General features: G+C 42.6%; 1 protein-coding gene across 1 annotated transcript; it reads right to left on the bottom strand.

Moving 5' to 3' along the window:
- Positions 1-7,727: 7,727 nt before the first annotated feature.
- GPN1 (GPN-loop GTPase 1) lies at positions 7,728-22,127 on the bottom strand. Its single transcript, XM_040059583.2, has 14 exons — positions 22,016-22,127; positions 21,819-21,912; positions 21,012-21,051; positions 19,784-19,850; positions 19,115-19,152; positions 18,511-18,589; positions 18,316-18,410; positions 16,619-16,664; positions 14,873-15,019; positions 11,267-11,349; positions 10,753-10,792; positions 9,981-10,071; positions 9,407-9,517; positions 7,728-8,819 (listed from the first exon to the last, which is right to left on the bottom strand). Exons 1-14 carry the CDS (start codon positions 22,103-22,105, stop codon positions 8,728-8,730), a joined length of 1,113 nt encoding a protein of 370 aa, XP_039915517.1. The 5' UTR covers positions 22,106-22,127; the 3' UTR covers positions 7,728-8,727.
- Positions 22,128-22,299: the final 172 nt, after the last annotated feature.

Genomic DNA, 22,299 nt, shown 5'->3' with positions numbered 1-22,299 from the left:
AGCTGAAGATGGCAAAATATTAGGGTAGTAGTTAATGAAGTACTGCAGTGATGTAAGTTATAAACTGTATATATGATCACACGTGTACATATGCGTGTATGTAATTTTATATGTACGTGACCCATAATGGTGGGAGAGGGCTTAACATTGAATGAACTAGTCAGATATTAGGATTTCAAAAATGGTTCCCTAGAATCTATCCATTATTCTGCATTTTCTTGAAATTCAAAGGTTAAGTTGGCACTTCATTTTTCTCATATATAAATTTCTTCTCCACTGTGAAAATACATCAGTAGTTAAAACAGTGTCATTCTGATTACAGGGTCATAGTGAAATTACATAAATTTACTGTAGGGTAGCTGAAGTGGGGAGGAGTTAAGAAAATGAACTCCAGCTGTGTTACTGTGGGAAGAAATCACAAGTTTTCTAATACCTCTAGTTGTAATTTTAAACTTCTTGGGTAGTATATTTATCAATGCGTATAGAAATGGGGCATAAATTGGTGGCCTAGTTGCTGGAAGTTGCATTGCGGGAACGCCGGGTATCTTTCTTTCCTTTCCGTACATTGCATATGAAAGATGTGGTGTTTTAGTCCAAAAATGTGAGTAAACTGTTCTCTGGTAAGAAGCTGTTTTATTTCCTAGTACCTAGAGTCTTTTGCTGGAAAATAAAAAGTTATTTATAGCTATAAATTCACATTAAGTTCAAATGAATGGTCTTGTTTCTTGGTTGTTTTTCTTAATTCTGCTAGCATTTTATGAAAATGTGCCATTTTTGGAGTACAGATGTTTAAAGGTTCCTGTTGCCCTTTCAGTTTTCTATATGTTTAATACATGACTTTTCTTGCTTCATGTTTTCCACAGCAGCATGTCATTCATGCCTTGTTAGAGTTCTTACTGGGTCATTCGAAATCTTTAGTCAAATTGGTAATAGCTAGACTGATCCCTTCTCTGTGGGGAGTCACGATGCCTGGAACAAAAAGAAATGGTAGTAAGCTTTGGTGGCTGATCGTATGGCTATTTTTGGAAATAGAACCTCTATGTTAAACTCTCTTATAGCTTATATCTAGTGATGCTGATGGAGCCATTCAAAGAGCTGGATGGTTCCGGATGGAAAATGGCTCCTCTGGTGAGGTAAGTGTTCAAAAATATTCATAGAAAGCTGAAAAAATTGTTCAGCTTCAGTTATTTTTCACCTAGGGAAGATGCATTTGCAGTCATTTACTAAGGAAAAGGACTTTGAAAATTCTGGCATTTTTTTCATTTTGATAACATTTTTGCTCACTCGATCGTGTTAGGAGAAAAATACCTCTGAATGACACTCCCCGGTTTCTAGTTCATCGCTCTATATATATGCTCTCCTGTTGGTACTATGATGTTCAAGGTGACCTCTGTGCCTTAAAGTTTGCTCCTTGGCTTCATTTTTTTGACCCTTAGCTGTCTTTTGGCAGCTGTGTTTATCTTTAAATAAGAGAGAAAGAAGTTGAGCAGAGCCTCAGAGAGTCATTCCCTTCATCTTTCTTGCTGCTAAGCTCACTGTGTGTCCCTGCAGCTACTCCAGTGACGCTTAGGTTTCCACTGACCTTCGTGTTTTATCTTCCTTTGCAGAACTTTTTCATCTGTAAATACCATCTTACTATTGGAAGAAAGAAGACCTCATCTCCTAGAAATATTTGTAAGATCTTGGTAAAGTGCATATTGAACTAATAATCAACAAACTGTTCCTGACCATCTGCTTGCATCAGCACAGGCTGCAGAGTTGAAAGGAATCTGACTATTCTGCATTGATTCTTTGGGGAGTCATGTTTGGTCCTCTGTCTTTTTAGCTCAGTTTCATGCAGTGCAAAAGCTCGTATTGTGGAAAGATCTGTCGAGTGGGTGACGAACGGCCACATGGTGAATGGAGAATGAATATGGAGTATGGAGAACAGCTTTTTCTTTGCGTGTTAATTCATAGTGGGAAAGGACTTGAGGGATGCTTGGGAAGTTAATTTATGAGAAACAGCACTGAAGAACTTCCAAAGCATGCTTTGGTCAAGCAAGGAGACTTTGAGATCACTGAGGACCAGTGCTCCATGCAGCAGAGCAGCTCCGGAGCCACGACCGCTGCGGGCACGGCGCCGTGGTCAGGGTAGCGCGCTGGCAGGCAGCTAGATGCGCTCAGGGTCCTTGATTTTTCCTGCCCTTTTTGCCACCATCTTTAGAAGGTCAGGCACGTTGCGATGAGCTGCCATCTTGGGAGTGGCACCCCTAAGGCACCCCCCGGCTCATCCTTTAGGCGCTGGACTAAATCAACTGCTGAAACTTGCCCCCAGCCCGTGCCCGCGCACTTCAAAACGCCGCGGAAAATCGCGCCCAGGTGGCGTCGGGGTCGCATGCAGGCAGCCGGCTAGACACACCCAGGGTCCTTGCCCTTTTCCCGCCCTTTTTTGCCGACAGCTTTGGAAGGTCCAGCGGCAGCATTGCCCCCGAACTCACAGTTGGGGGCTCCCACACACGGGTGGAGCTGCAGTACCGCGCTATGTCCACGGGGTGGCAGCACTGCACCGAGCTCACAGCCCGGGGCTCCCACGCAAGGTGGGGACGGGCACGGGGGGAGCTGCAGTACCGCTCTCTGTCCACACGGTGGCAGCACTGTCCCGAAGCTCAGCCCGGGCTCGGGGACAGGCAGAGAACGGAGGCAAAAAAGAACGTGCCCAAAAATACCCGACCAAAAATCCTCTAAAAGAAATGCCCCAAAAGACCCCCAAGCTCAACTACCAGAACCCTGCTACTCACCAAATTCAAACCAAAAAAGCCTTGACTGTAGACTATATATCAAATTTTTAGTACTTCTTATGTTTATCATTACAATTTATTTTTTATTCATATCTATGTATGTTATATATATTTGAATACACATAGCATGTCATAATATAGATTGTATTTATTTATATTACTGATATTTTTGTATTTTACATTTTTATTATTTATACTTTCCTATTTTTGTGTTGATTTTTAAATTTTGTGTTTATTTCTTTATATTTCAAATGATATTTTAAATTATGGGAATTTATTAACCTAACACATCAGAACAACAATTAATTAGAATTAAATTAGCCTGGTTTTCTAAAGGGTAAAGATTTCATTCTCATTAAAATAATATTGGCAGATTTTCTCTTTCTGTGGTTTTTTGCAGGGGGGTTGTTTGTGGGGGGTTTTGTTTTGTTTTTGGGTTTTTTTGTTTGCTTTGCTTTGGATTTCTTTGTTACTAAACAATGAGGTTTGGAGACTTACAGAATAAAAAATCTACTTTCTTTTATTGCTGTCTCTGAAATACACCCCAACATCAAGTGACTGCTGCTAACACTGTTCATGGGTAGAATGAGATCAGTTAGGGGGTAAAAAGGAAAAAACGGCACCATGGCATTTACAGCTTTCTCCATTAGAGTTCTTCAATTGAGCAGAAAATACAGAGGTTTTGCTCTCACTCCCATTTATATCCAGACCTTCAGTGGCCACAGATGTCATTTTTCAAATTCTTTGTTGCCAACAGCCAATCTGCCACATATTTGGGGTAAGAAAGGGTAAGGAAAAAAAAAAAAAGGAAAAAGGAAAACATGAAAAAAAATATTTAAATTGTCATGGGTTAGTACAGTTTGGTTTTTTAGTTATAAAAGAATGTAGAATAATTCTCCAGGTCAGGATCTGGGAATTGCTTTGGAAGAGACAGAGACCTATCAGAGAGTTAGTTGAAATATTGGCATCTATTCTGACCACTGAAATTGTTAGCTGCCACTTTGGGAGGTACCATATAAAACCCCATGAATTTCCTGTAGGTGGGTCTTTTTTCTTCTTCCCTTTGGCTTGAGAGAGACAGGTAACATCGAGCTGGGCCTGCTGCTCCTGCCTTTTGTGGGGGAGCTGGCCTGAGGCCTGGCCGGATTCCATCAGCTCCCGGGTGAAGGGGGGGGAAGTAGAGGTTGCTGTTTTGCAACAGCTACTTTGTCTAAATTTCCCTGGAGCAGGGAGAGATCTCTGCTGGGCCCCTGATAAGAGCTATGGGCACCATTTGGGCCGAAGCCACCCCGGTTTGCACCGAGGGGTGGGCTGAGAAGGCATTGATGATCCTGTCTGGGGTTTTTTGTGATTCCAGACTGCCCGGGTGCTCTGATCTCTGATGTTTCTGTGAGTTCTTCCTCCCTCACCAGTGCAGCCTTGAAACATCTAACACCACGAGCTACAGAGGGAGAGACAAAGACTCCAAGCAGATTTAACTCTTTCTTAGCAACATGAAGCTTCCAGAGCTTAGCCCTTCTCTGAGAGAGTAAGAAAGGACAGCGTGAACATAAAGAACAATAACATGAAGTCAGTAAAGCAAGAGTGAAAAGACTATTGGGACAGAGGGTTGAAGTGTTGGTTGTTCTATTCTTACTTGAGCCATGAAAATGAACTCTATATTTAGATTATTCCTTTAAATCATGGGAAAATTATGCATTTGGGGAGATGATTGTTTTAATTTGTGTGTAGATTTGAGCAAAGGTGTTTGTGATGAACTAAGTAATATCCTATAAGATGCTTGAACAGAGATAAAGATGAGAAGCCCCCTGCGCCAGTGAAGAAGTGAGAAGATATCTCTGTACCTTGAGGTGAAGAATCCTTTGCTTTGGAGTTGTTCATCTTTCAAAAGTGACACCCCAGTATGCAAAAGTCTAAGACCCATGACCCATAAGCAGCTCGGGAAACTGCTCCTGGAAGGGTCACAAAGGCAAGTTTCTCTGGGACGTTGTTTTTTTGACAGTTTAAAACCCACAAGAGAACTGTTCTAAGTTGTCAGTGGGATCCATGACTCTAAAAGATGCTCTTCCCCTAATGAATCGATGAAATGCTATTGTCAGATGGTGAAACTGACTGAAAATTGCAAGTTTTGTATCTTTATCTTGTTTTGTAAGAAAGTGAACAGTTTGTAAGGGGAGGGAAGAGTGGTTTTGAAGTTTCATTCTGTTTTAGGGGTTTTTTCCAACTTTCTTTTCTTCTTTCTTTTAGTGTATGTTAATAAAATATTTGTTAATTTTAAGGTTGAGCCTGCTTTGTTTTTCTCCTAGTATCTCTCCCACAGAAAGAGTAGGTACCAAGACCAAAATTTAGTGAACGTGAAACCACTACATTAATTGGCGTTTCTGCCCGGTTTGAAATTAAAACTATGACAAATAAAAGTAACAAAAAAGTAAAAAATAAAGAAAAATATATTTTAAAAATAACAATAAAAAACCCAATATAAAAATAAAATAACATGAAAATAAAAATAAAATAACATTTTAAAAATTAAAAGTAATTAATTAAAATATAAATATAGAAGAAATAAAATACAAAACCTGTGCAAAAATACAAAAACATTAACATAAAAAATAAAACTCAATAAAATAAAAGAGAATGAAAAAAATTACAAAAAATAAAAAAGTAAAAAATAAAATTAAAAAATAAAATATATTAAAAAAAATAAATAAATGCAGGTCTCCCCTCCTGCCACTGCTTAACACAGCTCCGGGAGTATCCTGGACTATGAAGGGATAGGGAAAACAAACCCAGTGCCTCCCAGCAAAGGTTTTTAGACAATTTCCAGTTTTGCTTGGAAACAAATTCTATTTTAGCTGGTTTTTGCCAGGCTGAGCTGAGCCTCGTAAGGAGCCGGGAGGGGATTTGGGCCCGAAGCGGCACCGAAGGCGGCAGCAGCCGCTGCCGGGAGCACCGCGGGCACGGCGCCGAACGGGGCTCTCCGTACGCGGTGCTGCCCTCCTGCGGGCAGCGCCCGGTACTGCAGCCCCGGCGGCGGGCGGGGCCCTGCGGAGCGCGCGGAGCGACTGCGCAGCAGAGAACGCGCCGGAAACCGGCCCGGGTCAGGGGACGCGGAGCTCGTCTAGCCTCTCCGCCGCGGTGAACTCCCCGGAAAACGACATTGCTGACGGCCCGGGCCCGCCTGTGGCTGCTGCGACAGCGGAGAGGCGGATGCCGAAGTTCCTTTGGGATAATGGAGCGGTGCTGATCATGGACGCGAGGTCCGAAGGACTGCGTTCACCTGTGGCTTTCCAGGTCAGCAGGAACAAGAGGAAATGTGGAGGCAGGTTTTGGGGGCTGTGAAGATTCCTCCCCGGAGCAGGGTCACCCCGTGCGGATGAGCCAGACAGCTTCGGTTGTTGGAGCGGGTGAGGATCTATTTCTACTCAGTAATTGTTTTTGCCGGCGTGGAAAAGGGGTGGTACGGGAGAAGGGAAAGCGTTCTGTTGCGCCGAGGTTGTTGTTGCAGGGGGACCCGGTCCTTTATGTGGGAAGTTTTACTGAGGATGCTGTGCAAGGTAAATGGCCCTTTATGGCCGAGGTTCTGCTGCCGCTCCTGTAACGAGGGACCTGCTTCTTTCTCTCTGTGGAACGTGTTACCGAGGATGTTACAAATACCTGGGCTTAACCTGGGAAGTTTCAGGGAGGATATTGTTGCAAGGGAAATTGATGTGCCCAGTTTTGCTTTCCTGTCAAAAAGCCTTGGGAATGCTCAGGAACGCAGCCTGGGATATTTGACCTCTGAAATGGGTCCTGTTTCGTATAAAACACCCATTTGTTAGTGGTTCCTGTTTTTTCTGACCGCAGAGGATGTGAGGCTGGCTGGTCAGCCTGGTGTCTAAGAAGGGGAGGGTGTTCTCGGTCCCAGGGCTGCTGCTTTGGGGCGTGACGCAGAGCCCAGCGATATTCCTGCTGTGCAAATGTGGGAGGGAGTGGAACAGCAAGTGGCAAAGCTGGGTTTTTGCTCCTTAAATCCCACAACACCTGGGTTTGAGTTCCATCAGCCAGAGGAGGGAGTGAACCCTGGTGCCAGCCATCCTCGGGGCTTTGGACGGCTCTTACTGTCTCCTCTATTACCATTTGCATTGTGTGGGTCTCCCTCAATCACAAAAGGCAGCAAATGAAGCAGGAGGGGGAGCTCATTTTGTTTCTGCAAACTCCAGGCTTGGAGCAGCTGCAGAGCAGTTTGGTTTCAAATAATCCTGCCCAAATACAGTCAGCTTGAAGCTGTCAGAAAACAAGAAAATTTTCATTTTGCCTTTCTCACCTTGTTTCCAGGTGCTGCCCAGGATGGACATATGTGGTTTCAGACAGTGATTCCCCAGGAGAAAGGGGAGCCTTGGCCTCGCCTGCACAGCACAGGTGGGTGTGACCTAACCCTAACACCTAGCCCTACCCCAACCCTACCCCAAAATCCTAAAACCCTAAAACTCTAAAATCCTAAAATGCTAAAACTGCAAAACGCTAAAACCCTAAAATCCTAAAACCCAAAAACCCTAAAAACCAAAAACCCTAATCCTAAAATCCTAATACCCTAAAACCCTAAACCTAAAGACCCTAAAACCCTAACCCTCAAATACTAAAATCTTAATATCCTAAAACCCTAAAATCCTAAAACCCAAAAAGTCTAAAATCCTAAAACTCTAAAATCCTAAAACCCTAAAATCCTAGAATCCTAAAACCTTAAAACTGTAAAACCCTAAAACCGTAACCCTAACCCTAACTCTAATTCAAGATGGCAGCCCACATGCTGCCATGCAACAAGATGGAGACCTCCATGTCGCCATACCGCAAAATGGCAGTACCCATGAGATCACATAGTACCGGAATAAGATGGCCATCTACTGGAAGTGATATCATACCGTAACAAAATGGCGGCCACCAATCTGCCGAATAATTTAGAGCCGAAAAAGGGGTTTCCTGCCGGTTTTTCGGGCAAATAAAGGGTGCACCCACGCCTCTAGGGGTGCCCAACACGGGGCGGGGTGTTGGCGCGCGTGCAGCTGGGCACTAAGTGTTTTTCGGAACTGTTTATTTTTCGTATGGTAATGAGGCAAAATGGCCACCGCCGGAAGTCCGGTGTTCCCGGAAGCAAGATGGACATCACCAGAAGGGATGTCACACCGGAAAAAGACGGCAGCCCCCATGCTGCCGTACACAACGATGGCGGGCCCCGTTCTTCCATACAGATAGATAGTGGTGCCATTGGGGTCACATGGTACCAGAAAAAATATGCCCACCAAACAGAAGTGATGTCATACTGGGGAAAAATTGCAGCTGCCGATCTGCCGAACTATTTAGGGCAGAAAAAGGGGTTTCCAGCCATTTCTTCAGGCAAATAAAAGGCGCCCCCACATCTCTAGAGATGCCCGACACAGGGAGGAGTGTCAGTGCGCGCACAGCTGTGCTAAAAGTGTATTTTTCAGGACTGTTTATTTCGGGTATGATAATGAGGCAAAATGGCGCTGGCCAGAAGTCATGGGGTCCTGGAACCAAGATGATGGCTGCCACAGGGCCGATATATTTTGGGTTAAAAAGCAAGCTTTTGGGGGTTCTTTGCAATAAAAATCACAGTGTCCGCCTCTATACAGGTGTGCAATGGGGGTGGGGGTGTTTGGATGTGGGTAATTACGTGGAAATCAGCTTTTCAAGGGGAGCGCCCACATGGTATACAAATGAGGCAGGATGGCGGCTGACCAGAAGTCAGGTGGTCCTGGAACCAAAATGGCGGCCACCGTGCTGCCGATGGATTTCGGGCTCAAAAAGGGGCTTTTTCGCGGTTTTTCTGATAAATAAAGGGTGCAACTGACTCGCCTGCATCACACGACAGCAGTTCACAAATAGAAGTCTTCGTGCATGCTTCCATGCAAGTTTCTTTATGCTGTTTCTTCCAAATCTTCTATTTGTGAAGGTCTCATTCATTTGGGTTGCTTTTTCTCTGGCATTTCATCCGCACATCTTGCATGAAGTTTCTGAAGGCTGGTTCTTCATGACTCTCCTCAGTCACTGGGGGAAGAGACAACAGTTCAGCACTATTCTACTTTCGTTACTGACAAAAGCTAGAGTCAGGATAGTCAGAACAACATTGAACATCTCTTGGATCTTCAACTACATTACAGGGCAAATAAGTGATCCTAAACGTCAGTGGAACAAGAAAAGAATGAAGATTAAGTCTGTGAGCTAGGCAAGAGAAAAATCACCCTTTAAGAACTTAGAAGATTGCTCCAAGACCATAGTCACAACAAAAGCAAAGAGAGCCAGGGGCAGAAACTGTAATTGTCAAAAAGATGATAAAACAGCTGTGCATCATTCAGAGGTCATTGCGTGCCTCAAGCCTAATAAGTTCTCCGGTTTCTGTGTGTTATACATCTATTAATTGCTTAAATAGAAAATTTACAACTGAACTCTCACAAAGGTTGGAAAGCGATAACCCTGGACCAAACACTGCACCTGGGCTTTGGTATGGTATCACATGCATTTAGGTGACTGAATGTTTGCTTGTTTTCTAATCTCTCTTTACAGTCCACCCAGGTAATGAAATACAGAGGGGATTTCCTGACCAGACGGGCAGCTTTCGGGCCTCAGTCCCTTACCTTCGTGGTCAATATCATCAGTATCACTCTCCCTCTCTTCTTCCTCTTCATTTAGAGTCCCTCGTGTTAGGATTAGCTCAGAGGGACCCATTGCAGAAGCATCATCAGGTCCTTGAAGGGAAAAGAAATGGTTGTACACAAACCAGCTTGCTAAAGGTAAGGTATTGTTAAAACTGACAACTTTTATCTGCACATAAACACTTACACTTGCTCTGAAAGGACAGAAAACTGCTTGTGGATCCCAAAGACACGGGACAGACTTAATCAGCACACACCTCACGTAAGGAACTGTGCAACCAACAGCACAGCTTTCCCGTATTCTAATCTGTTTCACCTTTTCTAAAGTATTTAATTATTCTTAGTGTGTCTGCTGCTTCAGTTACACAGAAGGATTTCTTCCACGTCCATGACTGACACAGGAAGAGCTAAGTGTGGTCAATCCCACAGGAACTAAAGCCCCACTCCTCTAACATGGAGATGATTTCACACTTCTGCTGTGTGAACAGAGAAGCACTTCTCAAAGCAAACTCTTCAAAAAACTCCTGTAGTAAACCTAATCTTTCTGGTGAGGTACCTGCCGGTGTGTTGCCCTGCACACACACATTGCCCATGTCCTTCCACAAGTGTTCAAGCTGCTCTCTCTTTTGTTTCTCTTGAGCTTCCTCCTGTAGATAAAGAGTTACATGTGGATTCTGAGAACATTTAAAACATCAGTAGAAAAGTAACCTCACCCAAACCCAGCAGTCTGTCCCCATGCCAGAGTGCAAGTCACTAAGCAGATCTTACATTATAACTAAGGTTACACAGAACTTTTGACCAAATATGGACAGCAACCTCCAGTATTGCGGACTTCTAGAAGATTTTCAGAAGCATCAGGAAGCCAAACACAGTACAGCCATGCCTGCAGAGAACTGTCCTTTGGACAGCCAGGACTCAAGGTAAGCAGAGCTACCGATTTTGGTACTGCAGATCAGTCTCTGTTTCTGTCTAAGTCAAACCAGTACACTTCACTGGTACAGGAAGATACAAAGATATCAACAAATCACTTGAGAATTTATTTTCAAGAACTCTCTTGTCCTTCTGAATGGAAGATACAAAAATATTTCCCAATCATTTTCTCACAACTAGTTCAAATACTAGCACTAAAGCAGCAAACAATATGTGTTTATAAAACATCTTTACTCTTGTAAAGATATGCTCCACCCCATCTAAGAAAAAAAGGCAGATAGCAGACTGAGCATGACTAATAAATGAAATGTTAGACCCTCTCAATATAAAGATAATTGTGTGCATAGAAGTGCCCTCAAGATACACTGTCTGGGTGTACAATAGCTGAAAACACTTACTAATGTTTTTCGCAGGCGCTCATATTCTGGACGATACTCTCTGAAAAGAGAGAGTGCATTCAGTCTGAATCAACACATGATTTATATTAAGTAAGGATCATCTCAGAGGCTTCCTTCTACCCCCAAAAAAGTTTTCTCTAGGCTTTCATGTTTCAGAGACATATCAGAAGGACTTTTCACCCAGCTTTGGATTCTGAAACCAATGGATACAAAATAAGTGAACGTACTTCACTGAAAGAGCAGGAGTTCAAACCTTGATCACTGTATGGAATTAGAGAAAAAAATATTACTTCACGTATTTGATGGCACAGATAACTTTCGCTTTTTCACTGACCAGTGAACATAAAAATTCGCTCTGAATAGTTCCTTTACACTGTCACTTTTTATGCTGATGCTTGAAGTTTATTAGAAACCCTAAACTACCTTGGCTAAGGGTAGTGTAGAATCTTTCAAATCAAAGGAGTTACAAATCAATAGCTTCAGGAAGTGTTCACTGGGTTAACTATCCCCTTACCTCTCATATTCATCTACAGCTTTAGAAAGCTGGATAAAAAACTCATCCAGTCCTGTGCCGAGCACTGCAGAAACACCAACCACCTGCAAAAGAAACCAGATACCAGAACTGCAGAGTGACCGAACCAGTTTCTAACAAAAACCCAAAATCCAACAAATAATTACTAGTCTAAACTTAATGATAGCCATTTAATCAGCACAGTGACATAGGAACATGAAGTAACACTTCTGCTTCTATCCATCCTGCTTTCAAACTCTTTCTCCACTCTTGCTCCACTTCATGTTTGTTATCTCTGGTTTTTGATTGTTGCTGGTTTTCTATTTGGTGAGTTGCTGCAGTATTTTGGGGGGGTGTTTCTTTGGGGAAGGGGGTTTGGTTTTTTTTTAACAAATTGAGCATTTCAAGAGAAAGTCAGGTCTTTCTGTTGCTTACTTTTTATTGTTAATTATCCAATCTGCATCTAGGGTTATAAGTAGTTAGTATTTATCAGTGTACTTGAATCAGACAGCAAAATAGACAACTGACCTTCTGGCTCTGAAATCACAACTAATACTTTGTATTTAGCCCCACATCACATTTTAAAAAGTCGGCAGTCCAGCCCCAGAACAGTAAGAGGTGGAGAATTTAATCAGTTACTGTGGCAACACATTCAACATGCACATCTCCTTCCTAATTAGAATTTGTCTATCATTACACTTCTGGCCATTTGTTCTGCCTGTATTAAATCAATTACCTAAAAATACATTCCATTAGGACTATTACCAGTCAGAATTGATCATCTTCTAACAAAAATTCTTCCTCTTTTTGAAAAGCAAGACAGTCTCAACTACTCACTTTCAAATGCAAGACTTTTTGCAATACAGCCTTGCACTTGATCATTAATACAGCAAACATGAGACAGCTTTCCAAAGGAATTTAAGTATTAACATATGCTGACATATGTTAATACTTATACTCTCCCTGCATTTAAATACAAGCTGCAGTCTATGATACAATCATCATATGACCTGCTCTCCAGGTCAGCATTCTGACATGCAGAGAAATGTGACCTAATTAACAAATAAGGAACAGGAAGTACTTTAGTTCTGTATATGGCACTACTACAAACCCTTCTGAAATTCTGTATATTGTTCCACATAGAACACTTACAATATTTTTGTTCTGGCTACATTATCATTATCTATCTGAATAGATCAGGTATCAGGAATCACTTATTTTCATTGTCTTTATTTTAATACCCATAAATCCAAGAAGGCTTGCTTTTTCTTTAGTAAGAGCTGATGACAAACACAATTAGCTGAAAGCTTTAGCTTGACTAGCAGACTATGGGAACAGTAATGCATAGGGTTTCGTGAGTGTAGTGCTTTCACGTTCGCTAAATTCTGGTTGCCAAATTTAGTGTAGTGGTCTTAGTGTTCGTTGTCTTTTTCTGGGAGAAGATCAGGAGAAAGAAAAGTAGGCTTAAGCTTAAAAATAAATAGTTTTAATAACACACACTAAAAGAATGGAAAAGTTGGAAAACAAACTGAAACAAAACGGAATGAAACTTCAAAATGCTCTTCCCTCCCCCTACAAACTGTTAACTTTTCTACAAAACAACACAGAGAGACACAAACCTCTGATTTTCAGCCAGTTTCACCATTTAAACACTTTCTTTCATCACTTTGGGAGAGGAGTCTCTCTAGAGTACCATGGAGACACTCACCACAAGACTACAACAGTCTTGCACCTCCCAATGTCACAAATCTGCAACCGCCCAGAATTTTTTTGCACGTTGGGCAGTCCCACCCATTAGCAGCCTTTCCTCTGGCTACTCAAGGGCCTCTCAGTGTATGTGGGGTACTGTTTAAGAATGCTTCTTCTAGTACAAAACAAGGATTTTTTTCTTCTATCTCTAAAATCGTCTCTATCTCAAAAGAAACAGAGACCTCCATTTACCCCAGGAGCGAGGGGCTTTGAGATTCTCACTTAAATCTCAATCATATCAATCCCTAACTTGATTAGAACCAGCATTCCCCAAACAACATCAAGATGTTACAAGGAACAGTCCATTTCTCCATAGTTTACCCCAGAGAAGTCCGGTTAAAAATGTCCACATCCTCAATCCCTCTTCTAATAATATTTATCACTTCTTTCACTCTTGCTTCACTGACTTCATGCTGTGTCTTTTCTACGTCCACTCTGTCTCTTTTCTCTCTCAGGGAAGGGTTAGGCCTTGGAAGCTTCATGTTGCCAGGAAAGGGTTAAATCTGCCCAGGCCTGCAGTGGCCATGTGAATTCCGCGCAGGGCAGCAGTCTCCCCCCATGCATCTCAGGCCGGTTTCCTCCTTCCACTCTTTTCCTTTCTCCATCTAGCTCTGCCCACCCCTCGGTGACAATGGGGGCAGCCTCGGCCCAACCAGGCCCAGAGCTGTTATCAGGGGCCTGGCAGAGATCCCTCCCTGCTCTGGGGGTTCCAGGGAACTTGAAAAAGTAGTTGATGTTAAGCTGCAACCTTTCCTCCCCACCCAGGAGCCGATGGAGCCCGGCCAGGCCTCGGGGCCAGCTCCCCTCCAAAGGCGGGGGGAAGCAGCAAGCCTGACTTGATGTTACCTGTTCAGCTGACTCGGAGGAAAAGGGCCTGACCTGCACAAAATCAGGGTTTATATGGGTACTTTCCAAAGTTGCATTTAGTATCCCCAGTGGTCAAAACAGATGCCAATATCCCAAACTAGCCTTCTGATAGGTCCCTCTCCTTTCTAAAACAATTCCAAGGTCCTGACAGGGAAAAACACTCTACATTCCTCCCTAACTAAAAACCAAACTGTGCCAACCTATGACAATGAGCAACTGGATTACTTTGTCCTCTCAAAACCTGGTTAAGTGAGAAAAAAAACAAAACAACCCCAACTTCTTCTTGCCCAACCAAATATGGGGGAGGGGGTGAGGAGGAGAGTGTGTTTGTTTGGGTTTAAGATTCTTTCCATTCTTCCTGTGTGCTAAATTGCACAACTCTACTGGACACTTTCTGAACAAGGAAAATTTTCTCAGACAGGAAATGCTGCAACAAAGTTGCCTCTTACCAGCCTATCCTAGCTTTCTTCTCATGATTAACCACAATTCAGTATTAAATAATTCAAGGCTGCCTCTCAGCATGAAAAGTTACTAAAGTTACTGTGTTCAAATTGGCAAATCCTCAACATGGCTCATCAACAGATTACAGTTCAAAAGGGGAGTGCTAAGACCCTTTACAGAAGGACAGAATGGTTAGGATTGGATGATACCTCTGGAGAGTCCAACTTCTCTGCTCAAAAAGCAGAATTAAATAGGACAGGTTGCTCATGGACTTTGTCTGTCTCCAAGGATGGAGACCTCACAATTTCTCTGGACCATCTGTTCCAGTGCTCAATCAGTAAAAATGAAGTAATTTTTCCACTTCTGTTTAAATATAGTTTCTTGAATTTCACTTTGTGTCTATTGCCTCTTTTCCTTTCCCTGAGCACCAGAGAACAGTCTGCCTTTTGCCTTCCTTACACTCTACTCCCACCCTACATCAAAAACATTATTCCTGAGCTTTCTCTTCTCCAGGCTTTTATGAGAGGTAATAAATAAAAAGAAGATTCTTACCTTCAGTGAACTGTAAAATTCATCCAACACTAAACTCATAGAACGAGTCAGGTTACTGACATAGGAGGTCTCTTGATTCAGGGCATCCTGAAAAGTCTCGAAGTCCTGCATCCATTCCACTGCAAAACTGTGGTCGATTATGTCAGTCTGGAAGGAGAAGGGAAAATATTCAGAAGTAAGAATCTTAGCCGTAGACTGTTAAGTGGACAAATTTTAAAAAATCCATGTTATGCTTATTTTCAAAACGTTAATCTTTTCAAAATTCTCAGCCCTGGTCTGAAGTTTCACAAGTTCTGTTTTTATCAAACCAACTACGTGAATACCTGAAAAGAAGACAAATGACCACACAGGCTTAAGAAGGCAACAACTGTTTAAGGAAACAATCACAGGTCTAAAGCCTTCTATGATTTACTGCACAAGAACATTCAAAAACTGCATACTGTACAATAAAGTTTACAGTGTAACTAGTAGATCAAGTGAATGAGGCCAGACAAGAGCAGCCCTCACTGAAATCCCAAGTTTTCCTGATTGCTTGGGGGGTGGGAGAGCAAGTGCCACTTCCACGCTGGGTAGCAGCCCATGGATGGGGTCTCTATAAACATGAGCTGTGTTCTGACCCAAAGAAGTTACAATCCAAACTCAGTGCAAGAAAATGGACACAAACAGGCGAGATGGTTTCACAATTTTACATGGATTCATATGCAAACACTCTATTAAAAAGCTCCATTAACATCTTACCACAGGCATATCCATTCTTAGCACAATACGAGGTGCCTAAAACTCTTAATATATTTCATTTCCCTGCACCAGTGGAAGGAGAAAGATGAAGTTCTTCCTAGCATTGCTCACAAGATTTGAGACAGAAGTGAACCCACCAAGGGCCAAAGCCTCAGTACTTACAATTCTATAAATAAAATAAAATTGCTTCTACAAATTGCCTTTTTTTCCCCTCTGCAAACCTTGAAATTCTAAAATCTGTTAGGCACTGCACATGTATCAGTTGCCCAGGATTCTTCCATTCTTATCGAGAGTCAATTTTAAAAAAATAAATTTAATTACATTTTGTTAAAAATTCTTAAAATGCTGTTGCCTTTACTCTTTAGCTAAGGCAAAGATGAAATTAAAATGAGGTTTGAAGTTATGAATCCTAAGCCTCAGGTCTACCTTTCCTTACATATATTGATCAAGTCCCACTTTCAGTCTTTCAAAAGGTGTATTTTCTTAAGAGAGAATTACCTCGTGTGGTTTTTCTATGGGGAAAAAAAAAAAAAAACAACTTAGTAGCTTATTCTAAAACTACTGACTAGAGTTAGAGAGAGAACAGCATAGAAAAACCTTGCTCAGTAAACAAGCAGGTCAAAACATGGTTTGGGTCGCTGGGCAGATGGGTGGCATTGGGGCACTAATATCACTTGGAAACGGTGTGTAAGATTCCGTAATAACCTCCCTCTTACGTTATAGGGTCAAGTTTCCTTATAGTCCAGGCTTAAGGTCCCAAATGTCTTTCGAAGTGTTGCTGTCCTCTCTGACTTGAGGGTTTGGGTGCATCTGCCCATCCCTGATTATGCTTGTGCATTTGGATACCAGATTAAAGACCCGTTTTAGATTCAGTTGTCAGCCTGCAGCCCCCTCCCAGTCTCTCTTTTCTAGAAAAACCTATTATTGTGGTAAAACAAAGACACCACACCAAAGAAGCTAAGCAGAACAATGTTCCATCAGGAAATGGAAACCAGAGCTTTAACTTACTTTGTTCATAACTACGATGAAAGGTAGCTTTGTCTTGTACAGGATACTGGGCAAGGAGACACAAAATGAAAATTTAACATGAATTTAAAACTCGCTAGACTAGAAAGCAAGTTAAGCATAAGGCAGACAAGACTTGTGCAAAACTGAATACATTTGACATCAAAAGAATTATTTTCTTCTGCACCAATCAGAATGTAATTTTCACCCAGTTCCTGCTTACAATCATTGAATAAAATATGCCTCTCCAAGATATAAGCACATATCTGTGAGAGAAAATCTCTGACACACCCAGTTGATTTTGGTTATCATTTTCTATGACTCTCAGATCCCAGTTTTTAACTTCCTTTGCATTTGACTCGGACCTCAGGTTCTGGGAGATTGTGAACGGAACAATGAATTCAAATAACACAGATCTATAAAGAAAAACTACCTTGACATAGCTCATACATTCATTTCACTGTATATGTGCTATCACCTTTTGCTCAAACTAATGTCAGAAAATGCAGCACGCAATAAGACACATTTTGTACGCTATTACAGTGATACAGTTCCTGACCTTGATACAAGGATTGCAAGGATTTTTGACAACCTTTTACCAACATTTACCAGGAATTATTACAGCTCCAGCTCTGCTGATCATTCTATAGGTATTTAGTCCCTGATTTAACATGAAAGAAATCAGATACATTCATGTATGAAAAAGAATACATTAAATCAAGAACTCCTTGCTGTGCTGAACTCAAATCTTGAAAAATCTCCTAAAGTATCAGTAATATTAAAAAACTGAATAAGAAACTATGTGTTTACAAGAAGGAACTCAAACTAGGCTATCTTGATACATCTTAGATAAATGGGTTTGTAATCAATAGGCAATGTTAAATCTACTGTAACCAGCATTCATCACACCAAGGTCTCATGGGTTACTGAACGTTTTCAGTGAGAGTTTTCACCCAGCGACCTCCAGATGATTGGCACCTAAATTATTCTGTTTTTTCAATGAGGAAATCACTAAGAGAATAATTGTGTCAGTAGATTAAGTGGATATGAGGCGTCCAAGTGCAAAACTAACCATACCCTGGGCTGCATCAAAAGCAGCATGGGCAGGAGGGTGAGGAAAGTGATTCTCCCTTTTTACTCTGTTCTCATCCCACCTGGAGCACTGCATCCAGCTCTGGAAATCATGGTACAAGAAAGACATGTAGCTGTAAAGTGGGCTCACAGGAGGTCATGCAAACCATTAGAGGAGTGGAAGGACTCTCCTGTGGAAACAGGCCAGAGAATTGGGAGTGTTCAGCCTGGAGAAGGTTTCAGGGAAGCTTTACTGCAGCTTTTCAGTAAAAAAAGAGGTTTATAAGAAAAATGGAGAGTAACTTTTTACCAAGGCTTGCAGTGACAGGAACAAGGGATAATGGTTTTAAGCTGAAAGGGACATGCTGAAAAAATTTTTTCATGACAGTGGAGAGATACTGGAGCACACTGCACAGGGAAGCTGTGGCTGCCCCATCCCTGGAAGTGTTCAAGGCCCTCTTGGATGGGGCTTGGACCAATCTGGTGTGGTGGAAGTTGTCCCTGCCCATGGAAGAGAGCATGGACTAGATGGCTTTTAAACCCAAACCATTCCATGATTCCCCTTAAAAATAATTATTGAAGAGACACAGCAATTGAAGCAGATGGGCTGCATTTACAGCTTTTCTTACCTGCAGGCATACAGCATGTTGGACATAAAAGTGATAGGGTTAGTACTGCGAGAGGTGTCCATCACATAGACAACGACCGAAGGAAAAGAGGAAGCCTGGGAACACAACGTAAAAGACAGTTTAATTAGAACCTCACTGCTCAACAGCCAGGCCATTCACACAACTTCACTATCCAGTCATGTCAAAAGCACTTACCAAGGCCTCAGTTATGATGGTTCCTGATGCTGACCAAGTAAATACCTCAATTTGCCCTGGTGTGTCAATAATAACATACCTAGTAAGAAGTTATCCCCAAACAACAAGGGAAAATTAGTTAGGCACAAGGTCCAGTTCTGACTAGATTTACACCAGCGTACAAAGGCAAATGACATGATTATTCTACAACAGGTGAGAAAAGCTTCTCCCAACCACTAATGAAATTTATGGGCATGCCTGAAAATCTCCTGTGTGAATTTTGTAACAAAGAAGTATGTACTCTCTTGACTTGAAGGCATCAATTTGACAGACAGTTAGTAGTGCAAAATCTTCAGAAAAAGAATTAATTGCTGCCTATTTGAACAGTGTGTGAGAGAAAATGAAAGTTTAATGGAAGACAAGAGAAGCAGGACTGTAATAAGGAGGGGTTTTTTTGATGTATCCAAAGAAAAAATCTAGTTTAGCCGTTCTATGCCCTTTTCCACATAAAATTTACACCAAGGCAGAAAAAACCAACTAGAAAACATTCAGAGAAGCTTTTTAGAATTTTTCAATTTTCCCACAATGATCCTGAAAAAAGCACAACTCAGTAGACTGTACTCACTTGGATGCATTTTGCCTTTTTTCAATAAACTTCATCACCTGATTGAAAAGGCAGAAACATATTTTGTATTTAGACTCACAACAGGAAGCTTTCATCTTCATTTCATAGCAGAAACATTAACTTGCACAACTGCAGGTGATCATCAAAAGTTTAAAGCCTTTATGCTTTTCAGGGTGTGAAAATGCCCTACTAAGGAGGGGTGAAAAATGTTCAGACCCTGCATAGGTCAAAGACAACCTTGATGTTGTTGTGTGTGTTCTAGTACCTGTCTAAAGAAATTAGTACCTGACTAAATGCAGTTGTTCCCTGCCTTTTCTCCAAGAGATGGTCTCAATATCTGACATCAGTCCCCACCCCACAGCTGATTTAGTGCTATGATTTTGGATGCTGTCAACCATCAAACAACCCCGAGAAAATTTAATGGGTTTCCAGAAGTGAGCTTCCCTACTTCAAAACAAGAGCATTCCCCTGAAAGATTTTGTAGGAAACAGTGCAGCAACAGTCCTATGCAAAGACTGAATAATGTTCCGTATGTGTGGCTTCTTAATTTTACTTTAAAAAAACCTGAAAAACTGAAATCTCTCATATAACCACCACCACACCCCTCCCCCCTGCCCCGTCTCCAGCACAGCATCATAGGAACAGCACACAGAAACAACCTTGTTGTACCTGGTCAAATCTTGTGGCAAAGAGATTGAGAGAGGTCACTATTCCACCATTTGGGCCCAGTCCATATCTGATGCCTCATTTAGGAAAGCAGATGGTTATACAGACCCCAGAGGTCATCTTTGTCAACTGACAACAGATGCACACTCGATACCTTGAGATCAAGAGACAATAGCCCTAATACACGATTACATCTTCTAAGTCATTCAGCAGGGTAACAAATACTCTCTTACCCAAACACATGTGATTGACAGAAGGTGGATTCTTGCTATTTTTGCTTTAACTGCACAAGAACCAGCATTGAATCATAACACAATGTCTTCTCCATCACTGCTCTCAATATCCAAACATGAGGGCAAACATCCTCCTGAGGCCCTTATTAACAAGGCAGAGAAACTCCAATAATGGCTAACAGGTGCAGGGAAGCAAACAATGCACTTATATATTAACTGGAAACTTATATTTAGGATGTTTTGCTGGTAACCCCAAATCAAACAACAGCCAAAATCAAGAATCCTATCCCCCCCCACCTTTTTTCCAGTCTAAAATATTACATTTAAGAGTCAAATACTTGCAGGTCAAAACCAAAGACTGTGTATCGCCTCCATCTGCACAAGCTATTAACTAAGAGACCAAGGACCTCCACAGCCCTCTAGAAGTGCAGCCACTTTAGGGTGACGTTACTGCACTACAGTCATGAACACTGAGAGCAAGAGCAAACATCCTGATGTCTCTGAGATTCAGAGTGCTTTGATTATGGTCAAATGGAGAGAGAGTTTTCTCCATCAACTACAGGAAAGTTATTTGTTTATGACAAATAAATTCAGACTGGTTAACATGGTGAAAAGGCTGCTGGCTGCCACAAAAACCAAACACACACAAAAACCAAACCAAAACCAAACCAACAGAAGATACAAGTTCTTCGAAAGAAAAAAAATAAAAAAGAAAAAATCTACATGGGCAGAGTCCCTATTCCTTATTAAAAATTACTGTTAGGCAGAATCATTTTTAGCACAGGAGAAAATTACCTAAGAAGTACTAAATCTTAGTAGAACACACTTTCCTAATATCACATGCAAGAAATAGAGTCAAAATCTCTTGATCTTCATGCAACACTCTGCATTACTGCAATCCCCCCACACCCTGCCTCTTCACCACAGTGTGCACACAACAAATTATTTTCAAAAACTTGAAATTTCAAATATCATTATTTAGACAAAAAAAAGGATACTGTTTCATGACTTCTTTGTAGTTCACGGTGTCCCTGATATCTAGAGGAGAAAGACACACAAGCAGTTTTTCAAACTCCAGCTGGTCACCATCAACTAATAAAGCATACCTACCTATGTCTGTATTACTAGAGATCCAGCACTGGAACAGATACTCCAGTCATTCTTCTGACATCAGTGAAACAACTTGCGTACCCACACTGTCTTTCCTATCCCTTGGAGAGGCCGGGTAGCATACTTCACAGAATGTAAGAGACAGGATTGTCACAAAACTAGGGACTGGTATGCTCCTTAGAACAGCTAACATCTGTTCTATTGCTAAAATGTTTTCTCTAAAATTCGGGTCTTTTAAAGTGCTTTAAAGCTCTTTGTTCATAGCATATGATAGCATAGCATAGCATAGCATAGCAGATCATCTGCTAATCCTTTCATTACTGACAAAAACAAAGCCTCCAGAACTCAAACACCTCCACTCACACCAGATGGTACAAAAAAATGTACAAACGGATTGGAAGAATGGCTTTGGTTCTAAGAATATCCATATTAACGACTATTTGGAGAAAAGAGCCACAATTTTTAAAAAATTGTCTAGAGTCCTTCTTTTATTCGAACTTGGACTCTCTTAAGGGAATACAAGCAGCTCAGCTTGCATTCCCTCACGTATTCACTTCCGCGGCACATATGAAAAGCACTCTCCGCGAACCAGTTCCGTCTCTTTGTTTAAGGCCCTACGTACCCGCTCTCTCTTGGCGGACTCCAGGCCGCTCCTCCGGCCCGGGCCCACCCGCCCCGCAGGGCGCAGCACTCACCGATGTTGGCGGGGAAAGGCAGGCTGTGAACGGCGGGGTCCAGGTTGATCACGTACGGAGGGCAGCGCTGTCCGTGCAAGTGGGCGGCCAGGCGCTGCGGAGACACGGGAAGGCGTCAGACCCCGCTGGGCACGGGGGTAGCCCCGGGGGCAGCCAGCTACTCCCCGCGGCCCCTCGCGACTCCCGCAGCCGCTCACCTGCACGAAGGTGGTTTTTCCGGAGCCGGCCATGCCCAGCACTAGCACGCACACCGGGGCCCCCGCCGCGGCTCCCGCCGCCGCTGCCATCTTCCCAGAGCCCACTTGTCCTTCCGGGGCGGGGGGCGGCCGCGGCCCCGACGTGACGCGCACGCACCCAGTCGTGGCCCCGCTGCCGCTCGGGACGCACCGCGGGCCCGCGCGGCCTCCTGGCGCTGCACGGCCCGGCACGGCCCCGGGCAGACGCAACAGCGCGGCGGGGCCTGAGGTGGCGGCGCTGCCAG

This window comes from Hirundo rustica, chromosome 3, assembly GCF_015227805.2.
Source record: "Hirundo rustica isolate bHirRus1 chromosome 3, bHirRus1.pri.v3, whole genome shotgun sequence".
In the NCBI taxonomy this organism is placed as follows: Eukaryota; Metazoa; Chordata; class Aves; order Passeriformes; family Hirundinidae; genus Hirundo; species Hirundo rustica.
Note: the sequence above shows the minus strand (reverse complement) of the source record. Positions and strands in the feature narration are given on the sequence as shown.

What these genes read in the sequence shown, in the direction of transcription:
- GPN1 (XM_040059583.2), bottom strand. Translation starts at nt 22,105, where the DNA reads ATGGCAGCGGCGGCGGGAGCCGCGGCGGGGGCCCCGGTGTGCGTGCTA. An exon ending in AACATGCTGTATGCCTGCAG is followed by an intron (nt 16,665 to 18,315) that starts GTAAGAAAAGCT and finishes CTCCTTGCCCAG; the next exon opens with TATCCTGTACAAGACAAAGC. An exon ending in AATTTTACAGTTCACTGAAG is followed by an intron (nt 11,350 to 14,872) that starts GTAAGAATCTTC and finishes TTTCTTTTGCAG; the next exon opens with GTGGTTGGTGTTTCTGCAGT.